The following is a 25,388-nucleotide window of genomic DNA, read 5'->3' as shown; positions in this document are numbered from 1 at the left end:
GAAGGCCCGGCCGGAGCCCAGATTTTTTTTTTCATTAAATAAATATTTATTCATTATTTTTGTTTTGGGATGTTTTTTATTTTATTTTTTATTTATTAAATAAATATTTATTTATTCTTATATTTATTCAATAAATACAAATTTTTTTTTTTGGGGGGGGGCATTTTGGGATGGCCCAGCCAGAGGCCAGACCTGACTCCAGTAGAAAACCTGTGGGGTGACCTGAAGAGGGCTGTGCACATGCAGGAGATGCCCTCGCAGCCTGGTGGATCCGCATCGTTGTGCAAGTCCAGACGTGCAAAGCTGATAGACCGTCACCCAAGAAGACCTGAGTGCTGTAATAAAATCAAAAGGTGCTTCAACAAAGTATTAATTTAGGGTCGTGCACACTTATGCAATCAGGTTATTCTAAATTTTGTATTTTTTCCCTAAAATGCTTCTGATTTGTTTTTCACTTTATTTTTATAGGTTGCAAATTTTAAAAAAAAATTAGAAAAGGTTCTGACGTGATTTATCTTGGTTTCATTTTTACAGCACAAAAACCTGCCGTTTTAACATGGTCAGTAGACCTTTTTATAGCCACTGCACATGTATTATATGAAAACATAGTTGTTTCCATTAGGGGGCGCTGTTCACCAAACGTCAGTAGCCCACCATATGACTTACGCGTTAGTGCTTTCAGCAGCTGGTGGGCTGCGTTACAGACACACTCACTGCCACACACCTGCCTGCACGGAGTTAACCGCCCACAACATCCTGCACAGCCACGCTGAATACACTACGCAACCTCTGTGTAACGTAGTCGCCTGGCAGCCTACGTCTCCCACAATGCAGTGCGGTTCAGCTTGGCACGACGCCCAGCTGCAGCCCGCGAGCGTTCGCACGCTGCACCGATAGTCTCATATCGATGTTGGGCACGTTATCGACTCAGACTCATAACAAATATCCTTTCACCTACAGACTACCCCCACTCGGGTCAGAAGAGCTCGCCTCTATCTGCCCCGTCGCCACAAACTGGCCGCGCCAATTATGCCCCTGCTGGCCGTTCCCAGTACTGGAGGAGCAGGCATACCGACGGGCGGGCGCACGCTCGAACTGACTAATTGAGCGGTGGGGACGAGCAGGGACCCGGTTTCACGTCCGCCAGCCTGACAGGCGGACCGAGTCTGAAGAGGAGCAGCGGAAAGGACACGTCCCGTTCTTCCCGGTAGATGCGGGACTGCCGAGGCTCAGATGAATCCGAAATGGACCAACGGCCACGAGCGGTGCCAGCGCAGTCCAACACCGGCTGCTGAAATCTGACCACTCCGCTCCGAGGTTTAGACCCCCCAGCGAACCGGACTCTTGTTGCGCGTCGGTGAAACTCTGGATCTGATCAATTCCTCTTCTTCCTCCTCCTCTTCTTCTTCTTCTTCTGCAGCCGCTGCGACCCCTTAACTCGCCGGGATTAACCTCAAGACTGTCATATAGTAAGAAGTTGGACGGCGCGTCATATCTAAACCCAGCCGGCCCCTGCGTGCATCAGACGACCCGCCGTGTCCGGAGCCATGGGCTGCACGGTGAGCGCCGAGGACAAGGCGGCCGCGGAGAGGTCGAAGATGATTGACAAGAATCTGCGCGAGGACGGGGAGAAGGCTGCCCGAGAAGTGAAGTTGCTCTTACTAGGTAGGCCGTAGTTACGTTAATAACCCCGGGTTCTCTGTGAAGAAGCTGCCGGGCCTGCAGGCGGCCGCATGTAGCCTGCTGCAGAATCAAAACCATCAACATTTAATAGAGGATGCTGTCCTGTGCGCACACACGTAGGATGAGTCTAACCTTCCATTTTAGCGCCATTGAGACGCACGCGCACGCGCACACCTCGCTGCTAGTGATGCTGAGGCAAGCAAATAAAGGAACACATGTTTTTGATTGCACACAATCCTTTCAGAAGGAATGCTGCTTTTGAGGTTGTTGTGTACCTGACCCTGCTGCACTACTGCGTGTGCACATCTAGAACCTGCAGAACTGAACCTGCACCCCACTGCATTCACAATGATGCACAAACCTGTCACTGTGTTATAGTTGAATATCGCCAGAACCCCCCCACCCCCCACCCCCAATTGGAGTAGGCATGAACACTGGGGTTCGTTCACTTGCAGAACTGTGTGCAAACAAGATTAGCATTGAGAGAGCTAACGCACCCTCCTGTCGCCGAGCTCTGCAGCTTCTCACTAGAGCAAGACAGATGCAGTGGTGTGGGGCTGTTGTAGATGCTGGGGGGGTGTACGTTCAATATGTCTAACACGTGACTTCCGACTAAAGATTTATAGGTCTCTTTTCCTGCGCAACTCTCAATGAAAAGTCCTTTTTTTCTGCAGAAGTGCTGCAGAGCAAACGCACGCTGTATTTCCAAAATTGTGAATAACTCACATTGAGTCGACATGAACGAGACCTCGAGCAGAGCGAGCTCACACATTACCTTGTTCCTCATCCTTCTCTCTGAAAACACATTAAGGGCGCGCGCGCGCGCGCACGCACACACCGCCATATCCTCACTTCTGCTATGTATTCCGTTGCGTCCGCCTGTAATTTGATTTCTTTTTTTAAATCAGATTGTTTTCATACCTACCCAGGACTTTTTACATGTCTTTCTTCCTTTCACCACACATGTGGAAATCTGTGTGAACGTGCTGCGTCCATTTCAACACACCGAGGGTTTTTGATGGCGGTGGGGGAGGGGGGCGGTGCTGATGCTGTGACGTTCCGAGCTGAGGGATGTTTCGTAACACACACATGTAGACATGCAGACCAGCTTGGGTTCATATTCCTGCACGCCGTTCTGCTGTTACCGGGAGAAGCAGGCTAAACCGGCTCTCGAGTGTTTTGTTGGAGAGCAGATCGGTGGTTTTGGTGTTGCTGGGGAGTCTGCGTTACACACGCTCAACACTCCCTCATAAAACATTCTTTTACTCTTACATGCACACACACACTCTCTCTCTCTCCTCTTACATGCACACTCTCGCATGCACACACACTCTCTCTCTCTCACATGCACACACACTCTCTCACACGCACACACACTCTCTTACATGCACACTCTCTCACATGCACACACACACTCTCTCTCACATGCACACTCTCACACGCACACGCACTCTCACATGCATACACTCTCTCACATGCACACACTCTCTCTCTTTCACATGCACACACACTCTTGCTCTCACATGCACACTCTTACATGCACACTCTCTCTCACATGTACACACACTCTCTCTCTTACATGCACACTCTCTCACATGCAGACACACTCTCTCTCTCACATGCACACACTCTCTCTCTTTCACATGCACACACACTCTCGCTCTCACATGCACACTCTCTCACATGCACACACTCTCTCTCCCTCTTACATGCACACTCTCTCTCACATGTACACACACTCTCTCTCGTAAATGCACACTCTCTCACATGCACACACACTCTCTCTCTCTCTTACATGCACACACACTCTCTTTCTCACATGCACACTCTCTCACATGCACACACACTCTCTCTCTTACATGCACACACACTCTTTCTAACATGCACACTCTCTCACATGCACACACACTCTCTCTCTCACACATGCACACTCTCTCTCACATGCAAACTCTCTCACTTGCACACACACTCTCTCTCATATGCACGTTCTCTCACATGTACACACACACTGTCTCTCTCTCACATGCACACTCTCTCACATGCACACACATTCTGTCTCTCTCTCTTACATGCACACACACTCTCTTTCTAACATGCACTCTCTCACATGCACACACACTCTCTCTCTCTCACATGCACACACTCTCTCTCACATGCACACACACTCTCTCTCTCATATGCACGCTCTCGCACATGTACACACACACTGTCTCTCTCTCACATGCACACTCTCTCACATGCACACACAATCTCTCTCACATGTACACACACTCTCACATGCACACACATACACACTCTCTCTCACATGCACACACTCTCACACAAGCACACATACACTCTCTCTCTCATATGCACACTCTCTCACATGCACACACTCTCTCTCACATGCACACACACACTCTCTCTCACATGCACACACACACACTCTCTCTCGCTGTCTCTCTCTCACATGCACACTCTCTCTCTCACATGCACACACAATCTCTCTCGCTCTCTCTGCCTCTCGTTCTTTCACACACACACACACACACACACACACACACACACACACACACACACACACACACACACATGCTCTCTCTCTCTCTCTCTCTCTCTCTCTCTCTCTCTCTCTCTCTCTCTCTCTCTCTCTCTCTCTCTCTCTCTCTCTCTCTCTCTCCCTCGCTCTCTCAGAGGATGGCAGCTGACGTGTGGTGTGTGTTGCGTGGTGGTCTCTCAGAGACCATGTGTGTAGGGGCAGGAGTGACGGCCGTTCAACAGACAAGCACAGCCAGACTGACATCAGATCGTTCAGCCAAACGTCTACAAACAGTTTGGCAAGATGTGGGGCTTGCAGTTTTTTTTGCAAGGTTAACTGGGAGAGATTAGACGAAGAGACCAATAAACGGCCCGTAGACGTCAGTATTTGGGATAACACAGGGATTACTGACAAAGGAACTGACACAAAATAGCCTGTTGAGAGAGCTGGCAGAGCCCCCCCCCCCCCCCCCACTGATGCATTTGGGTACACTGTTCACTAAGAGTGATACAAGTCTCTGTTAATGGCTGTTAGCGTCACAACGTTTTAAGCATTTTGGAGTCCGTTTACACACAAAGGACAGCAAAATATGTACTTAAAAAAAAACAGACATGTTCAAAAAATGACACAAATCAACTGACATACCAGCAATGTGAAAATAGATAGCTAGAGAAGTGAGTGTATGTACCTGTAGCATGTTAATATGTGGTTTATTTGGTTCTGTAAGATTTGTGTCACTTGTTTTTTCAGCAATAAAAGTTGTCTCCCTTCCTTCCACACTGCCTGATGGGGTGGTATTCACGCCTGCACAACCCCCGAAATGGATCATTGTTATGATAGACGATGACTAAAAGAGCGGATAGCTTGTAGAATAAGTGTCTGTCTCGACCCAGTTCCACTTTAGCTGTTAATGCAACAGGCTCGATTCTCAAATCAGATCTGCCATCTTTGACAAGGGGAAGTTTTACAGTTACATATCAATGCTATTAATGATCCATCCATCCATCATCCAAACCGCTTATCCTGCTCCCAGGGTCGCGGGGATGCTGGAGCCTATCCCAGCAGTCATTGGGCGGCAGGTGGGGAGACAACCTGGACAGGTCACCAGGCCATCACAGGGCCCACACACACACACACACACACACACACACACACACACACACGCACGCACACACACCCAGATAGCATCCGGAGGCGGGCCACTTCAGGCAGTGATGTGGCACTGATGGCCTTCTCCTGGCCCTGACAAAATGAACGTGAGCCTGAAGTGGCCCACATGTATAATAACAAATATGGCCCAAATATGCCAAATCAAATGGGAGCCTTTTTTGGACAAAAAATGCGGTGCTCTCAGCAACATGTAATCTGGATGTGACCCTGAAGTGGCCCGTGTGGTAAATGGTGACTATGGCTCAAATATCACAAAACAAATATGGGCCGTCTTTGGCAAATATGGCATTGCTATGGCTTGGTTCTGGCAAACAGGAGCAGACCGCCCAAGTGCCATCATTCCACACGGTATGTGGGCCAGATGAAGTGTCAGGTGTGGACCACAGCAATTTTGCTATCTGGGTAGGGACAATTTAGTACAGCCGAGTCACCTGACCTACGTGTCTTTGGACTGTGAGAGGAAACCGGAGCCCCTGGAGGAAACCTACACAGACACGGGGAGAACATGCAAACTCCACACAGAAGACGACCCGGGATGACCCCCAAGGTTGGACTACCCCGGGGCTCAAACCCAAGACCTTCTTGCTGTGAGGCAACTGCACTAACCACTGCGCCACCATGCCGCCACTATTAATTATATTATATATAGTTAATAATCAACAGCAGAGCTCATTTTGACATCTAAACTGACCACAGTATATGAAGGATGACATGCAAAAATACACAATGTGGGAAAAATATACAACAAATCAAGGGGGGGAAAATGCAAAACAGCATACTTAATGAAACTTTGATAGGCATTTGGTTTTGATCCGCTGTGTACTTTTCCCTCAAGCCAATACCAGATTATGCGTGGTGTACTTCTATGGTCATTTTTTAGAAGGTGTCAAGGAGATAAACCACACAAACCTTGATTAATAGAGAATGAGAGAGTTCAGGGACTAAAAGAAAAACCTGGGTTGGATACTCTCTAGTGCACCCATATTGGTATTGCTTGGTACTCGTGATTTTTCAACTTTAACAGTTGAAATGCATGTGTTACGTGTAATTTAGTGTAGTTATTAGTGTGACAAACTTATTATATGATCACTTTCACTTTTAACATCAGTTTTTAAGAAATAATAACCCAAAAAGAAGGAAGTCCTGTGTTTCTGGCGTCACAGAATCCTCCCAAATTGATAGGAGAGGAAGAGTTGTGAGAGAGCTGGAAACCGCAGCCGAGGCGCGAACCCGGGTCTCCCGCACCACGGGCGGCTACGTTAACCAGTCGACTAAAGAGTGCGACCCGTTAGTCACTAGGCTAGCGAGTCTACTCATTCATTCACTACCCACCCCCTCTTTCAGGAAGCGCGCCCGCTTCAGCATATCAACTTCCTCACGCCTCTGGCCTCACGGATTACAGATGACTGGTTTCCTGTTTTAAACTGAAGTCAGCAGTCCTACATTTCCCACTAAGGGAATGTGATTGGTTTTCTTTTTGGAGCTCTGTGCCTGTATCATGTCCAGATGTTGACGTTTAACTTCGCACACTTGACGCATAGTTGTTATTCATCACACATTAATGGTTCACATGTGGGAAATTACTGATTAAATTTCAAGATTCAAAATTGACGAGGCTTCAATGTTTGTCACGAGGCAACAGGGATTCTTTGGCATGGCTCGTGCCTCAGGCAACACAGCGAATAATGACAAAAACAAATTAAAAAGGCACCGGAGTAAAGCAGTGCCGTTACGGGGAGTTTTATCATTTTTGCAATTTCTCTGCAATACATTTTCCTTAAACTTAGTGGACTCCGTAGTTGCAGCTTCTTCCGGTGTGGACTTCCGCTTCCGGCGTGGGAAGATTGCGGCGTAAATTCACGTTTGCGGCGGCCTCACTTAGTACCGTCCATGCAGCGTCTTTGTCCACGTCTGCGTCTAAATTTGTCTTCGTTTGATGGCTGGGAGAGCTGGCGCTGGATCTGTGGGCCCAGGGACCACGGCCCTGCCTGGAGCGGTGCCCTAAGAGGTAACACCGAGGACGGTCTGATAGGACGCGGAAGCGGGGCAGGCTAAGCTAACTGCTGGTCAATACAGACCGACAGTTCTGAGTCATCCTGGCTGGGGTTCGTTCTCTTGGACAGCGATTTTTGTTTTGTTTTGTTTTTTTGTTTAGTGTATGTATGTATGTATGTATGTATGTATGTATGTATGTATGTATGTATGCATATACTATGTGTTTTTGTACTTCTTTTTGCATGTGTTTTTGTCTTTGTGTTGCACTGCTGCGGGCTGGGGGAAACGATGTTTCGTTTCATTTCATGTGCACAAGTGCATGGGAGTGTTGCTGATTGTGATCTCTTATATTTAAACTTATCAATGTGCATGACATATCACTTAATCCTTGAATATCTGCCTGTAAAACACCCCATCGCTGCACCCACCTCCACCCCCGGCAGCTGGTGATAATAATGGTCTGCTGCTCAGACGTGACTCGGGGTTGAGAGGCTGGCCAGGGTAAGACTGTCGATCCGCAGATGACAGCTTCCCAGCTACCCACGAGCCGAGAGACTGTACTTATGCACTGTTACTCATGTGTGTGATGGACGCCGCTAAGACCTCAATAGATACTCGTGTGGAGGTAGGAGCGCATTTCCTGCTGAGCCAACCAAGAAATTGCGCTCAGTCCGTGGCATCATCCAGGTAGGTCGCCCTGTCATTATCCACAGTCTTTCTTTAAAGATTAGTTCATGAGTCGTTTAGATGATTTTGATGGTAGAGGTATTATTTTATTGCTCCCATTGTGACCTGGCTTTGTAGGAGGCAGCTGGTCACACACCGAGCAGAGCAAGCTAAGAGCAATGAAAGACCCATGTGTTTCAGGCCCGTCCCAGTGTTTCCCAATCCAGTCCTCAAGGACTCCCTATCCTGCAGATTTTCTTTGCAACCCTGAATAGGTACTTGTTTGTAGTTATTCGACCAATCAGCAATGAATTATGTCAGACGTTGCACACCTTGCATAATTAAGTGCTGTGAGATGATTGGTTGAGTAAGTACAAGCAGGGCCACCTATGCAGGGTTACAATGCAAATCTGCAGGATAGGGGGTCCTTGAGGACTGGATTGGGAAACACTGTAAAAAGCCCACTTGTGTCTGTTTAGTGGGAAGTGGTTTCTCAATGTTGCTTGTATCAGGGTATGGATCCATGACGTTTGACAAGAGTGCAGAATTTTGCCTTTATGAACATGAGGGTGCCATACATACGCAGGCTTATGTGTTAATTCATGATGATTATGACTTAGAATGGGTGGCACGGTGGTGCAGTGGTTAGCGCGGTCGCCTCACAGCAACAAGGTCCTGGTTTCGAGCCCCAGGGTAGTCCAACCTTCGGGGTCGTCGTCCCGGATCGCCCTCTGTGTGGAGTTTGCAGTCTCCCTGCCTGCTGCTGCCCCAGTGACTGCTGGGATAGGCTCCAGCGACCTTGAGAGCAGGATAAGCGGGTTTGATAATTGATGGATGACTTAGAATCATGGTCCGGACTCGCTCGCTCTCTCTCTCTCTCTCAGGGTTTGTTCTCCTTCAACGATGACAAAGCTCACTGACAGATTAGACTGCCCTCACGAGTCCAGAAAGTAGTTGTGTATGGTTTTTGTGTTTCAAGGTTTTTACAAGTAGTGCCATTGAGATTGTTTAGTATTTCTACACTCAAAGTTGATCTTTGTTGGTTGATGGATGAGGGCTATAAGACCACCATGTTACACTGTAGTCCATCAATTTGTTTTTGTGCACGAGCTTGTACACACACACACGCTCACACAGACGCACAGATATACTGACAGATATACAGATATACTGTCCTCTCCAGGCCCAGCTCAGGTTCCAGGGGAGACAGTGGTATGTGGGGTCATCACCGAGTACCCAGACGAGGTCCAGCTCCGGGTTTTTCAGCCGGTCCTTAAGGCTGAACATTATGGTTATGGCTGACATGCAGTCTTTTACTAAATGGTACTGGATATTTGCTGTATGTGCTGGGTTTTTTTTTTGTTTTTTTTTTTTTTTGCATCTTTCGAACAGACTTAATTAAAGGAACGGTTTCCTGTCAGCCCCGACCTGTAAATCTGCTTGACTGATGGGAACGGGCGTCCTAAGGACTTTTTGAATAGCCAAGTTTTTACTGGACGTCTCCTTGAGAGGCTTTTATTCGGGCGTTGCTATGGCCAGCTCACACGCTCGCCTGTCATCTGCAGAGGTTTGTGGCTCGCTTGCTTTTCTGCTGTTTTCTCTGTGACTTCTCCATTATGTGCCCCTGTGGAGCAACATTCCTGCTATAGGAGGAGTGAAGGGAGATGAAATCCTGAGGCTTTCCATACACACCGTTCAGCTAGCGGTGCTGCAGGACTGCTCCGAACCCCCCCACCCACCCACCCCACCCCTTGATTTTTGCTGAGTGGGTTTATTCTCAAGGTGCCTGAACTCCTGCGAAATGCACTGCGATTGAGCTGAAATCCCATTTGTATTATTGTTCGCTGGAGTGTTCACGTTTTGCTGCAGTGGGGTGGCAGGATGTGTGCAGACACTGTTGTTCATACACGGGGCCCGGATCCAAGCCCTGACATCAGTAAACATCTTCCCTGCTTTGTTGTCCACAACTAGCTCCCTGAGTGCTATACTATACCTTATGAGGAGTTTTCCCTATGGTGGTAAATACATTTCATTAATACATTGCTATGATAATAATGATAATAATAATAATCCATCCATTATCTGAACCACTTATCCTGCTCTCAGGGTCACAGGGATGCTGAAGCCTATCCCAGCTTTCATTGGGCGGCAGGCGGGGAGACACCCTGGACAGGCCACAATGCCATCACAGGGCCCACACACACACACACACACATTCATACCTAGGGACTATTTAGTACGGCCGATTCACCTGACCTACATGTCTCTGGACTGTGGGAGGAAACCGGAGCCCCCGGAGGAAACCCACGCAGACACGGGGAGGACATGCAAACTCCACACAGAGGATGACCCGGGATGACCCCCAAGGTTGGACTACCCCGGGGCTCAAACCCAGGACCTTCTTGCTGTGTGGCGACTGCGCTAACCACTGCACCACTGTGGCACCAATAATAACGATAATAATAATTATTATTATCGTTATTGTTATTGTTGTTGTTGTTGTTTTTGTTGATAGTAGTAGTAGTATGACTAGTTGTGTTGCATTGTCCTCTGTGGATGATGGATTATTTATCGCCCTGCATGTGCAGACAGGAAGACTCGTCTGTTGACCTTGTATTTTCTGCAGTGGCTGCTCCTCAGTGGCACCGAATCAGTGTCGTAATGTGATTTTGAGAGGGGAGCTTCGCTTAATCAACCACCCTGCTTATTAAATCTCACACCCACCCAACCCACCACCAAGTCTATTACGAAGTTCATTCTCGTGCCTCCGCTCCCATTTGCCAGAAGAGACCTTATCCTTCCACATTTTTCATTTTCTAATCTCGTTTCCGTTATTACTTCAATTGATGATTATAAGCTTCCGCTCACCTCTGTGTGCTCCCTCGGTTTGTCCTACCTCCGTACTGCTCCGCCTATGTGCTGCTCTCCCTGGCTTGGGGCAAGCTAAGGGTTAATATCTATCTAGTATCTAGTATCTGCGGAGTTGGAGTGAGAGATCTCAGCTGGCTGATGGGCGCCAGCAGTGTGTTGGCATCAGGTACACTACCCTGGAGGCTGCAGCCGGTCGCTGCAACAGCCCAACGCACTGTAACGATCCTGCAACAGGAAAAAGGGCTCTCGTAGGATCAGCAATCATGGCGTCACGAGAGACAGGAGAGATAATGAGACTGAAGATAAGGGGGGGTATTATAAAGAAACTACTTCACTAAAAAAGCAGAAAGTGAAGTATTTTAGTCATGTCTTGACTAGGAGCTTCCTTGGATCAGTGGTCAAACAAAAGACCAGTACCAATCAATGGGTACTGGTCAGGGCGGCACGGTGGCGCAGTGGTTAGCGCGGTCGCCTCACAGCAAGAAGGTCCTGGGTTCGAGCCCCGGGGTAGTCCAATCTTGGTGGGTCGTCCCGGGTCGTCCAGATGTCTCCCTGCCTGCCGCCCAATGAATGCTGGGATAGACTGCAGCATCCTTGGGATGCTGGGAACAGGGTAAGTGGTTTGGATAATGGAGGATGGATGAGACTTATCCATGTACTGGTCTTGACGAACACTGAGGCTGCATTAAAGAACATATGAAAAGTTCTCTCATGATTTAAACCCAAAAGAGACATTTTACAAGTTGTGGTAAAGCAGTTGGGCATATCGCCGATTGAAGAGGTGGAGGATGCAAAACTTTTTGTGTGGAGCTGTCTTCCAAGATGAAGGGTTTTTGTTTTGTTTTGTTTTTGATAGATTTAAGGAGTTAATGACTGTGACCGGCCATATGTTGCGTTGATGAAGATGGAAGAGCATGGCGACAAATAGCTCTTCCTCTCTCAGGATTTGTCAAGACACTTCAAACAACTCATTTGTTTTCACACACACACACACACACACACACACACACACACACACACACACACACACACACACACACACACACACACACACACACAGTGGTTAGCAAGAAGGTCCCGGGTTCGAACCCCAGGCCGTCCCAGGTCCTTTCTGTGTGGAGTTTGCATGTTCTCCCGGTGTCTGTGTGGGTTTCCTCCGGCTGCTCCGGTTTCCTCCCACCATCAAGAAGACATGCATGTTAGGGTTAATACTCCTCCTGCCTGTGCCCCTGAGCAAGGCAACGGAGAGCAGAACAGCAGTTGGTCCCCGGGCGCTGCAGCTGCCCGCTGCTCCTCTACAGTAGGATGGGTTACGTGCAGAGGACACATTTCACTGTAACCTGTACAGCGACAAAATAAAGTGGCTTTCGCTTTTTCCTTCCTCCAAATGTGTGTTGTTATAATTGAAAAGTGGTTATTTTTGACAGTTGTGAACACAAATTGCTCACAATATTTAAAAAAAACCAAACCAAACATGTTTGTGAATTGGTCTAAATTAAATTTAAACTCCGTAAAAACGAACAAACAGGGGTGCTGCTGCTGCTTTTGGTCTCATTGCTGGAAGACTGTATGGATGAGGTCCACCAAGGGCACCGGATATCCGGCGCTGACGTCACTTCATCCAACGCCAGCTCCATCCTGCAGTGGGTCGTTCCCCGCACGAGCCACGTGAGAGCGCATAAGGCGGTATTTTCTCCATGTTTGAGCATCATCTCTGTGAGAGTCGTGTCCCCAGGGCTGCAGGAATGCTCCCCCCTCCCCCCCCCGTTAACGTTTCTGCAGCAGAGATGACGTCATGTCCCGGTACCAGCCCCTGCAGAGCAGAAACAGTCGTCCAGTGGGCTGTTTAAACGAGGCGCTGCCGGCTGCTGGTCATCTGAAGTGCCTGCTCAGCGTTTCGAATTCACGGGCCTTCTGGTTGGCCAACAGAGCGCCTCGCGCCTCCTCCCCCAGCGTCCAAGGCTGCCCGTACATTTGCCTCCCTGTTCGATTCTTGCTTTGCCTGTCAGCTGCCACCGCAGGCATGTAACCGCCAGAAACGAAATCGTTTGGCCACTTAAATAAAGTGGTGTTGTTCAAAGTTCAAAGTGAGTACTGCCCCTGACGTCAGCTGGGAGACAAGAGGACGGGTTCGAACCAAACACAGCTACGGTTTCACATTACACTTCAGACCTGTTAATATAATGTGTTAACATCACTCACTTTTACTTTAATCATTATTATTATCATTATTAACCATTAATTATTATTTAATTATTATTACCTTTAATTATTATTACTATTATTAACATTATTAATTATTATTGCTATTTAATTATTATTACCATTTAATTATTATAATTATTAATCATTAATTATTATTATTAATATTATTAATCATTTAATTATTACAATTTAATTATCATCATTATTAATCATTGTCATTATTATTACCGTTAATTATTATTATTATTAATCATTAATTATTATTTAATTATTATGACCATTTAAATATTATTGTATTACTTTGAGCTACATCTCTTGTATGAAAAGTGCTCTATAAATAAAGTATTATTATTATTGTTATTATTATTATTATTATTGTTATTGACACTATGACAGTAAGTAGCCCATAGCGACACTTTTTTTTTTTTTTTACCTTTTTCGCCCCAATTGCACTTGACCAATTACCCCACTCCTCCCAGCCGTCCCGGTCGCTGCTCCGCCCCCTCTGCTGATCCGGGGAGGGCGGCAGACTACCACATGCCTCCTCCAATACATGTGGAGTCACCAGCCGCTTCTTTTCACCTGACAGTGAGGAGTTTCACCAGGGGGACGTAGCGCGTGGGAGGATCACGCTATCCCCCCCCCCCCAGTTCCCCCTCCCCCCCGAACAGGCGCCCCGACCGACCAGAGGAGGCGCTAGGACACACACCCACATCCGGCTTCCCACCCGCAGACACGGCCAATTGTGTCTTTAGGGACAACCGACCAACCAGGGGTTAACACGAGGATTCGAACCGCCGACCCCCGTGTTGGTGGGCAACAGAATAGACCGCCACGCTACCCGGACACCCCCAACAGTGACACTTTTAAAGATGTTACACATTTCTGTAACGTAATTTGCAGGTTTGCATAATTGATGTAGGATAATTTATGCAAGATAACCCTGCAGCTGGTCGGTTAGAGGAACTGGCCGACTGGCTCCACGTCTACTGGCGGATGCACACGGAGGTCTACACGCTCCTAAACCACCACAGGGGTAGTGCAATGCCGTGGCCTTAGGAGAACAGGAAAAGGGAATTGTTATGGAAAGGAGAGAAAAGCCAAAAAACTGTATTGCTTATAAGGGTGGGACACCTGCAGTCAGTCGAGACTGAAGAGGTCTCTTAGATGATGATGAGACGTTTCTCTCAGTAAATGTTGTGTCCACATGAACCCATTCACCTTGCTGGGATTTCCTTACCTGGGTTATGGACCACGCATAAGGACATATTGCTGAGTACTGATGCACAATAGGTGGCACGGTAGCGCAGTGGTTAGCATGGTCGCCTCACAGCAAGAAGGTCCTGGGTTCGAGCCCCGGGGTAGTCCACCCTTGGTGGGTCATCCCGGGTCATCCTCTGTGTGGAGTTTGCATGTTCTCCCCGTGTCTGCGTGGGTTTCCTCCGGGGGCTCTGGTTTCCTCCCACAGTCTAAAGACATGTAGGTCAGGTGACTTGGCCGTACTAGATTGTCCCTGGGTGTGAATGTGTGTGTGTGTGTGTGTCGGCCCTGAGATGGCCTCGTAGCCTGTCCAGGGTGTCTCCCCGCCTGCCGCCCAATGGCTGCTTGGATAGGCTCCAGCATCCCCGTGACCCTGAGAGCAGGATAAGCGGTTCGGATAATGGATGGATAGATGGATGGATGATGCACAGTGTGTAAGTAAGTCATGTATGAGGTCGAGAGCGCTCCGCTGTACCACTGAGTGCACCGCATGAGTCGGCCGGATTGAGTACCCGTAAACCAGTACTCGCAAACCAGTACTCCAGAAACTCAACAAACCCCAAAATACTCAAATGTTCGTTTCAGTTAGACGACCTGATCTGTACGTCCTAACTCATTACAGAAAATTAATAAACGCCGCACCTGCCCACCGCTATCAGCAGCCTCTGCTGATATGCGCGTGCTACTCGTTCAGGAGGGCGGACATCTTACTTCTGTGGCTCCACTGATTGCTTTATACTGTGTCAGCAGCCAGACGGGTGGTTTCGAAGCCTCCGTGGCGTTCACTTGTAAATCATGTTGTGTTGCAGAGCGCTCCATCATTGTACCTCTGCCGCTTTAGACGCGTGATGAGCTTGAATCACGGCCTTCAGCACGGTCTGACAAGACGTACCCCCCCACACCCCCACCCCCACACACAACACAGAAACGAGACAGGGGATGATTATGTCTCGTCTGTCTGAGTCAGACTTTGGTGACTAAGCTCGTGACGCCTCAGTCGGGCCAAATAGCTCTCCGTGGTTATAAGTCACAGACCACAGAGAGACGGCTCAGCCCGTTGTCGCCAACTGTTCGTTTCCTCCCAGTCGCTGTGGCGGTGTTGTCACTCAACACGACGTGTCGTCATGCAAGGTTGACATGTCGCTCAGATGCACTGGGAAGATCCACACTTCATTTAGACTTGGACTTAGACTGCTTTTATTTGCCTTACATGCGTGTCTCATACATACAAGGGGACGAAATTACGTTTCACATGGACTTCAGTGCCACATAAAAATAAATAACACACAATAAATATTAAAAAGAAAAAGGGCATTAAAAACAAGAATTACTTCACAGACCTAAACATCACAAGCACACTTGACACGGACAGTGAGCAAGACGGTCAAAAGGTCATTTTATTGAAGGTCTCAGTGTTCAGGCTGTTGAGGAACCTCACAGCCCGAGGAATGAAACTATTGCATAGTCTGGTGGAGGTAGCACGGATGCTCCGGTACCTCCTGCCAGAGGGTAGGAGGGTGAAGTGGATGTGGGTGGGGTCCTTCACAATGCTTAGAGCCTTCCAGGTGCACCGTGTGTCAAAGAAGGCCGGGAGAGCAGTTCCTATGATCTTTCCAGCTGTCTCCACTATCCACTTTAGGGATTTGCGGTCGGAGGCCTTGCAGTTCCCTTGCCGGACACTGATACAGCTGGTCAGAATGCTGTCTATGCTGCCTCTGTAGAATGTGATGAAGATGACTGGGGGGGAGACGCGCCTTCCTCAGATGCCGCAGGAAGTGAAGACGCTGCTGGGCCTTCTCGGAGAGCCATCATCTTCTGCTTGTAGCATCCCTGCCCACTCTTGGAAATACTGCTGGCGTTACTATTGATTAAACTTAAATTCCTCAAAGTGAATGACGTACCTTTAACCTAATGCATTTATCTTCCTCTGAAATTGCATTTAGGTCATTTCTGATGAAGAGCCAGAGAAGATGGAAGACTGGGAAGGGATGGCATAATGACTAAATGTTACTCACTAGTTGTTCATTTTAAATTATATTTCTGTTTTGTTTCCCCCCCCCCCCACAATCTGGGTCTAATTTCTGTAGATTTTGGCATCGTATATATCGGTTCTAATTCCCACTGGCTTCATTTTGGAGATTTGGGCCACGGGACCACTGTTAGATTCATTTTTACAATGATATCTTAAATGGCATCTGGACACAAGACTTAAACCTGTCCTTTCAACAACAATGACAAAAAGCAGCAAAAACATGTCTCAGTTAGACTACTACTACTCTCGGCTGCTCCCGTTAGGGGGCGCCACAGCAGATCATCTGTTTCCATCTCTTCCTGTCTTCTGCATCTTCCTCTGTCACACCAGACACCTGCATGTCTTCCCTCACCACATCCATAAACCTCCTCTTTGGTCTTCCTCTTCTCTTCTTCCCTGGCAGCTCCATATTCAGCATCCTTCTCCTAATATACCCAGCATCTCTCCTCCACACATGTCCAAACCATCCCAATCTTGCCTCTCTTGCTTTGTCTCCAAACCGTCCAACCTGAGCTGTCCCTCTAATGTACTCGCTCCTAATCCTGTCCTTCTTCGTCACTCCCAATGAAAATCTCAGCATCTTCAACCCCCCCCCCCAAGCTCCACCTCCTGTCTTTTTGTTAGTGCCACTGTCTCCAAACCACACAACATAGCTGGTCTCACAACCCTCTTGTAAACCTTCCCTTTAACTCTTGCTGGTACCCTTCTGTCCCACATCACTCCTGATACTCTTCTCCACCCACTCCACCCTGCCTGCACTCTCTTCTTCACCCCTCTTCTGCACTCCCCGTTACTTTGGACAGTTGACCCCAAGTATTTAAACTCATATGCCTTCATCACCTCTACTCCTTGCATACTCACCATTCCACTGTCCTCTCTCTCATTCATGCATAGGTATTCCGTCTTGCTCCTACTGACTTTCATTCCTCTTCTCTCCAGTCCATACCTCCACCTCTGCAGGCTCTCCTCAACCTGCACCCTACTCTGACTACAGACAGGGGTGTAGCACAAAATTCTGGGCCCTATACATGAGCAGTCTCTGTGGGCCCCTTTCCTCTTCTGTGTCTCACGCATCACTTTTTTTGTCATATTACTTTACTGTGGTTTAATTAGGTTTGATTGGAGTATCGTGCTTAAGAGAACATTGTTTTCATTCATATTGGCATCACGTGATATGCTTATTTACTGTAAGTAGGTCTAGGCTTATTTCTAACCCTCACATGAGAAAATGTTTACTGCATAACAAAAGAAGACAACTGAACAAAACTTCACCAGTCATGTTTTATTTGAAGAAACACGAATTAGTTCTAGCATACTGTATATTGTTTATAATCACAGTACATTAATCTATTTTAAGCTAACCATAACCTAACCTTAGCATAACTTAACTATCTTGCAGTGGTAGCATCACTTCAAACTGATGCATCTTAGGGTACTGATGCTGACACCCATGATGTTTATTCCACAGTAAAGGTCCACTGATGGGACTTCTTGTTTGCAAAGTCATTGATTAGATCTTGAAAGTCCACTTGTTTTGCGAGTAGTGCCAGGCTGTTCAGCCTCTCCTGGGATATCGCTGATCTGAGGTAGTTTTTAACTAGTTTTAACTTGCTGAAAGCCCGTTGACCCCCAGCAGCAGTCACAGGAAATGTGCAGAAACTCCTGAGCGCTATACAAGTTTCTCCAAAAATACTCTGCAGCTGCATCTTATAGATGCCATTAAGGAGTTCAAGAGGGGACAGAGTATGTGAAAACGTGGCGCCATATACTGTGCTCAGGAGCAGCATTTCATTTTCAAATTCAGCTGTGAGATCCTTTTTGTATGTTCTCATCAGTGCCTGGCATGTTGTCTTTATCTGCTCTTCAGTCATCACTGCCAGCTTCAGAATAGGTGCAAATGTTTCACGTATGGTTGCTGTGGTCTGGAACCTTACACCCAGGTTATTGATGATGCTATCCATTGCAACAAAAAATATGTTGTTTCTGAATGAATTTTCTGCACGCTCTTCAGCTTCATCTTGTGTCATCTCATCAGGCACATGTTTCCTTTTCCACGTTCGTCTCTCTTCACTCCGAAATTGAGCAGGGCTCTCCATTTCTTGTGCTACTAGGGAGGCCTCGGCGAGCAGGGAGTCCCATTCATTGAGAATACCCTGTATTTCATCTTGTAGTGACTTGATGTTTGCAGCCTCAACATCCAGAGAAATATCTCCTGCCTGAAGAATCAGGTTTCGGTTCTGAATGCACTGTAGGACCTTTATCCACACAGTGAGAAGGACAACTGCATCAGAGGTCTTGAAATAGCTCTTCAAACCATTTGTCTCAGACCTGGCTTCACTTGTCAGATTGCATGTGGCTAAGATACAGTCCAGTGCCTCAATGATTGAAGGTAAGTGAGTTGCCACAACTCATACTGCATCAATGTGGGAACTCCATCGGGTGTCAGAGAGATGATGAAGAGAGCATCCTGGTTTTTCCTTCAAGATTGCCCATCACTCTGGACTAGCACTAAAGAGATCGTAGAGATGATTAACAGAGCCAAAAAGCATTGAGACCTCGGGACATGACTCAACAGCATATACACCCACAATATTCGGGGTATGGGACACACAGGGGGAGTATGTAACACGTGGGTTGACTTTTAAAATCTGAGCTTGCACTCCTTTCACCTACCCTGGCATGTTAATCCCATTATCATAACCTTGTCCTCTACAGTCCTCTAATGGTATGCTGCTGTTTTGCAATGCTTCTTGAACCATTTCTGAAATTTCGCTGCCTGTCTTTTTGTTAAGGTCTTTAAATTGAATGAACCTCTCAGTTATCTCCCAAACACCACTCTCTTTGTCTTGATGTACATATCTTACCAATAGCACATTCTGTTCAGTGTGAGGATATGTCTGGTGTTGAGTCACATATCACAGAGTAATATAATGCATCGTCTCTTTCTGCCAGGATAGTGTTTAGTGCTCTTTTGCCACAGAGCTCAATGAACTTGTTCTGTGTCTCAGCACTGAGATAATGAGTCTTTTGCCTTACTTTTTCTAAGTGCTCACGTAAAAAGGGGATCATAATGTGGCAACAACCCAAGAGTGCCAAGAAAATTGCCATTATGGACATCATCCAAATTCGAGGTTTTGCCTCTGAATGCAAGGTTTCTTGAAGCCAAATGAAGGGTCACATCCAAAAGTCTCTCTCAAATCATTTTATTCTTCTCTACCTCTGTCTGCAGTTGTTTTTGAAGGTGACCATCAACTCCCGTTGCTTCCAATAATGAGTGCTGGAGGCTTTTCCATTTCAGGTAGCACTGGCTATGGGGCGTGTGTATCTCATGTTCCAGAAATGTTCTGTACATTTTTTTGCCATTTGATGTTCGCCAACTTAAGTCCGTCCTTGCTGTTAAGTGCACTTTTAGATGGTTTTGTCCACTCATGAGAGAAGAGAAGGCATGGGATGCAGTACAGAGCCTCTGCACTCTCACTATAAATATGCCAATCTCTCTTAATTTTCTCACGCCCATTGGATGACTTTGCATATTTAAGATAACTTTGGAATGATTTGCCTTCCATATCTTTGGGTGTCATTTTGGTTGTCTGTTTTTCTGCACCATCATTAGCCAGTCTGCTAATGATTATGTCTCTCTCTCTTTATTAGTAAGCTTCTCTGGCCATAGTCCTGGGTCCTCTGGCAAATACGCTTCTGCATTGCCCTCACTTTTCCCCCCTTCCTCTTCTATCCTCTCATCTTCATCACTACCCTCAAAGCAACCATCATTTCCCTCTTCACTTCTTTCATCCTCCATCACATCTTCTTGCTCACTATCTGCTACAGCCCCCTCTACAAGCATGAAGCATACAGGATTGATATTTGCCTCTTGACCTGCTCATAAACTGAGGGCCATGTGTTTCCTATTAAGCTAGGTAATGTTCATAGATATATAATTTCATATGACATTGTAGCTGTGATGCTGATAAATGTATGATACTGCGTGTGTTACAGTACTAGCTAGCTAGCTAACTCCTACCATGTTCAGATAATAGGAGTTAAGAGTTAGCTAGCTAGCTGCTACCTAGCTGTGGTAATAGGAGTTAGCTAGCCACCTTTCTTTTAAAAGCTCCCAGCTCATCTTTCTTTTGAAAGAAATTACTCAACAGTTGTTTTCCCTCATTTTGCCTTCTCTCCCTTTCCTTTTTTTCTTTTCTATTCTGGAACCCATATTTTGCTTTCTTCGCGAAAGACATGACTCTGTGCTTGTACTTGCATTAGCAGTCAGGACTAGATGAGCTGCATTGAGAGATGCTCGTGAGGGGCAGACTAAACCATTGTGCACCTTTTGTAAGGGGTAAGAGGGGCCTCAGAGAGGGGCCTCAGAGAACCTCCTCTATTTTCTTTAAGTCCCTCAACTGATGTATTGACCAGAGGAGGCGCCAGTGCAGCGACCAGGACACATACCCACAATCAGCTTCCCACCCGCAGACACTGCCAATTGTGTCTGCAGGGATGCCCGACCTAGCCGGAGGAATCCCCGTGTTGGTAGGCAACGGAATAGACCGCCACGCTACCCAGACATCTGCAGTTGCAATACTTGAAAAGGATATTAAAAAACGAAATTCGAGTTTACTTAAGGCACGAGAAGTTAACCTCCTCAACAGAATCTGTATTCAGAACAATTTATTAGATTGCAAAACATAAGAGACCCTTCACAGACCATCCATAACTTATTGACTTGCGAAAGTCAATTGGTCTCAACGTTGGCAGAGTACTGCACTTCAGTGTCACATGTGCAGAGATCATACAGTTTATTTCAAAAGAAATGACTAATACATAAATGGCGAGCATGAAGTCTACAAGAACAAAACTCACCATTCTCATAGATGAGACCACTGCTCTGAGCCAGAAATCTTGCCTGATGGTGTACCTGAGGTGCTCAGTTAATCATTCTGAGCCAACTACTTTTTTAGACTTGGTGGAACTTGGGTCTACTAATGCAGAAGGCATTACTGGGGCTCTTTTGAACTGTTTAATAAGTCATGGCATTGATGATGCCTTGATGATGAGTATTTGGTTGGGTTTTGCTCTGATGGAGCTTCCGTGATGTTGGGAGAAAGGCTGGAGTCTTTTCCAGGCTGCAAAACAAGTTCCCACATCTGATTGGCTGGCACTGTTTAAACCACAGACTGGAGCTGTCTGTTGGGGATGCTGTCAAGGACTGCACTGAAATTAATAATTTTTCAAATGTTATGGGTAAATTATATTGTCTGTACTGCCAATCCCTCAAAAAATCTGAGAGAACTGAGCCCTGCTGCCTCAGAATTAGGCATTCTGATTAAAACGACTGGTCAGATCCTAGGAGTGAGATGGGTAGCTTCATCATATAGAGTAGTGAACAGTTTGGACAATGCATGGGGCTCTTTATTCTTCTTTGTGCAGGGCTGGTGAAGATATGGAATGCAATTAAAATGACAGATGCATGGTTGAGGGACTTGCTACAAAGCTGTCTTCAGGTGATTTCTCAAAGAATATGGGTCTTATGCTTGATGCTGTGGAGGAGCTCAAAGATTTGTCTGAAAGTTTGCAGTCAAGGGCCATAACATTATCTCATTGGTGTTTTCCTGGCCAGACAACACAATCCTGGACCACACTACAGACAGGCTGCTGGAACTGTTTTAACATGGAAGACCCCATGGGATAGCAGTGCAAAATGAATCAAGGCAGAAATCAATCAACCCTCAGTAATTTTATGAAGCACTCACTGGTAGCATGTGGACACGAATGGTGACAAATCCCTTTTTGACCAAATCAATGTTCTTATTCTGGAAGCATGGTCATCACCTTTACCAATGTTTTATGGGGAGGAGGACATAAGACAGCTGTGACCCTTTTGACATCAGCTTTTCTGGTCTCAGAGATACAGAGATTCCAGAGAGCATCCAGAAATTTCTGTGACTGATGGGCTGCTGAAACTGCAACAAGCAGTGAAATCACTTGCTGCTAGCAGTGCTGACTGGGAAAGAGGATTCTCTGAAATGAGCAACATAATAATGCCACTATGGATACAACTACAAATCAACAAGGTTGCAGCACTGATGTTCATTTCTTTGGTTGGGCCTCCTTTCAGCCAATGGAATCCAGAAAAATATGCCAATAAACGGGGGCTTAAAAGAAGGTAAGCTGATCACACAGTCTGCCCACAAAGCAAACAAGTCCACCGGGGCTCACAGTACAAATCAATTTGGGAGTTATTTTGAGGTGAGTAATTTTCCCCGTTGCACTGCATTTTTGTTGAAATAATTTTGCCCGGTATGGATTTTTGGGATGATGTGAGTCCCAAACTTGAGATGTTTTTCAGGAACAGTACACTTCTAGAAGTGCTGGGGCAGCAAGTTACAAAGTAACATGCTGACATGTACTATGACGAAAGGACACTAGCTCATATTTTACAAATGAAAAACACACGACTTAAAATGAACATCTTTTCTTTGGCAACCAGATGTTTACTGAGAAGATTAACTAATACAACACAAGGAATTACTGGTTTTTTATTTACAAGAACTATTCACGGTACTGACTACAAGTTCAGGATGGAGCAGTTTTACAGTGGTCAAGTTAACATATTTCAAAGTGTACGACCATAAAATTGCTGGTTGTTTTTCATCAAATGGGCGGCACGGTGGCCCAGTGGTTAGCGCTGTTGCCTCACAGCAAGAAGGTCCTGGGTTTGAACCCAAGGCCGTCCCACATCCTTTCTGTGTGGAGTTTGCATGTTCTCCATGTGTTTGCGTGGGTTTCCTCCGGGATCTCCGGTTTCCTCTCAAGGAAATAGGAAGAAATAACTGGAGTTGGTCCCCGGGCGCTGCACGGCGGCTGCCCACTGCTCCTAGCTCCACAGTTAGGATGGGTTAAATGCAGAGGGTAAATATCATTTGCATGTATGTACAAAATGACTAATAAAGAGTATTCTATTCTACTCTAAATGAACCTCAAAGATGTAGGTATTGCCTAGAAGGACAAAGACACATGAATGAGGTCTTACTTACATGAAAACAAATAGTTCCCAAAGGTGAACAAATTATTTAGCATATTTTTTCTCGTTTATGTAGTGTGAATCTGAAGTAAAAGAATATATAACAAAATAAACAATGGAATAGTTTAATTATGTAGTTCAATTCACGGTAAATGATTTTATCAGAATCTCTTATCCAGATCTAATGTTAGCCAATGAATGTGAAGTTCAGAGCTCAGGTCCGGATTGTTTGCTAACGTGTATTCGCTGCTCGAACACGTCATCATGTTAATGTTATCGACTAACATTTTATTGTTGGTAACGTTACGGTGAAATGCTCTCAGCGAAGAAGAACATTGATATCGGATCCCTTTTGTATGAAGTCGCACACCTCACACACAAAGACAATTCAAGGCACTTTACATGAAGGTTTCAAAAGACCATAAATGAGAGATACAAAATAAGATACCGAGATTAAATAACAAGAATAGGATACATAATTAAAAAACTATTACAGGATAACCAGGGCTGGGTAAACAATATAATAAAAGGCTAATTAGATGCCCCCCCCCTTTTAAAACCTGATGAAATTCAGTTCATAAGTGCAACCGACCATGGAAAACTAACTGGAACAGCACTTGCAGAATAACATTAAGTACACATTCATTTTTGCAGACTGGGTCTGTAACACACTGTATGGCTAGGTGTCACACACACACACACACACACACACACACACACACACACACACACACACACTCACACACACACACACACACACACACACACACACACACACACACACACAAAATACATAGATGCTTTACAACCCCAACGAGAGGATATTTGTTTGTATAGAGATTGTTAGTGTATGTGTTTGTACAGAGAACAGGGAGACAACAACACACTAACACAAGCGTTTGGAGGTTCAGTGGGATTAGATCTTAAATGGCAGGAAGCGGGTCCTTCTCCAGGCGAGGGGCCCGGAGCAGATGGATGCAAAGTGAGGAATGGGTTGAGGGGCTGAGTGGGATCCTGAGTTATTGTTAGTGCGCTACCTATCGTGGCCAGTAGGGGATGCACATTGTTGGTCCAACAACCGATTCAAACATGTCCCTACCAGTGTTGAAACCAAACCTACGCTCTTGCTGACAGCACATTTAAATAAGTGTGAGTCGGCATAGCGTTACTAATTTTAACCGATTTAAAGAGTTTACATTGTTGCCGTTGTAACGTCGGCCTGGTGTAGGCGGAGAGAGCTAGCAGCATGTGGCTAGTTAGCAAGAGCCCCGGGGTAGCCGATTAGCTCAGAGTCGAGATGGGGATTTCCACACTGCTACTTTATTCTGTTGCACATACACGGACCATACAATGCCAGGTCTCCCTGTTTTCACCGATCATACAGGGACAGTAAAACATAAAAACCATGACCTGCTCCAGCTTGTTACGGTGAGGGCTCGTTGCTGTGGACGCCGGCTGGAGCAGCACCACGGCGGCCATGCTCCAGTACGCCACAACAAAACAGAAGGAGGAGCCACCCTGTGGCGCCACCCGGCACTGCAGCGCCACTGTGTCCACATTTAGCGGACACTGACCGCCTGCCGCCCAATGACTGCTGGGATAGGCATCCCCGCGCGACCCTTGATAGCGTTCAGATTCTCAAACCAGTCCTCAAGGACCCCCCTATCCTGCAGAGTTTCATTTTTAACCCTGCATAGGGGGCCCTGCTTGTACTTACTCAACCAATCATCTCATAGCACTTAATTATGCAAGGTGTGCAAACTCTGACATTCAGTGCTGATTGGTTGAATAACTACAAACGTATCTATTCAGGGTTGTAAAAAAACAAAAAAAACCCTGCAGGATGGGGGGGGGTCCTTGAGGACTGGGTTGAGAAACATCAGATGGGTGACTTACACCGTCTACACGGGATCGTTTTTCCCGAAAAGGGGGCGTGGCGAGGAGAGCCTACTCGTATCGCCGGTCTG

General features: G+C 46.5%; 1 protein-coding gene across 2 annotated transcripts in view; it reads left to right on the top strand.

Annotated features, from left to right (window-relative positions):
• Positions 1–1,071: 1,071 nt before the first annotated feature.
• The window catches only part of LOC130108439 (guanine nucleotide-binding protein G(i) subunit alpha-2), a 90,526-nt gene continuing 66,209 nt past the window's right edge, over positions 1,072–25,388 (top strand). For both annotated transcript variants that reach the window (XM_056275358.1, XM_056275357.1), the window contains exon 1: positions 1,072–1,665. In XM_056275358.1, coding sequence (XP_056131333.1) covers positions 1,548–1,665 — 118 coding nt within the window. In that variant the 5' untranslated portion in view covers positions 1,072–1,547. The remainder of the gene's footprint in view (positions 1,666–25,388) is intronic.

This window comes from Lampris incognitus, chromosome 2, assembly GCF_029633865.1.
Source record: "Lampris incognitus isolate fLamInc1 chromosome 2, fLamInc1.hap2, whole genome shotgun sequence".
Classification (NCBI taxonomy): Eukaryota; Metazoa; Chordata; class Actinopteri; order Lampriformes; family Lampridae; genus Lampris; species Lampris incognitus.
This window is presented reverse-complemented; position numbering and strand designations above follow the sequence as displayed.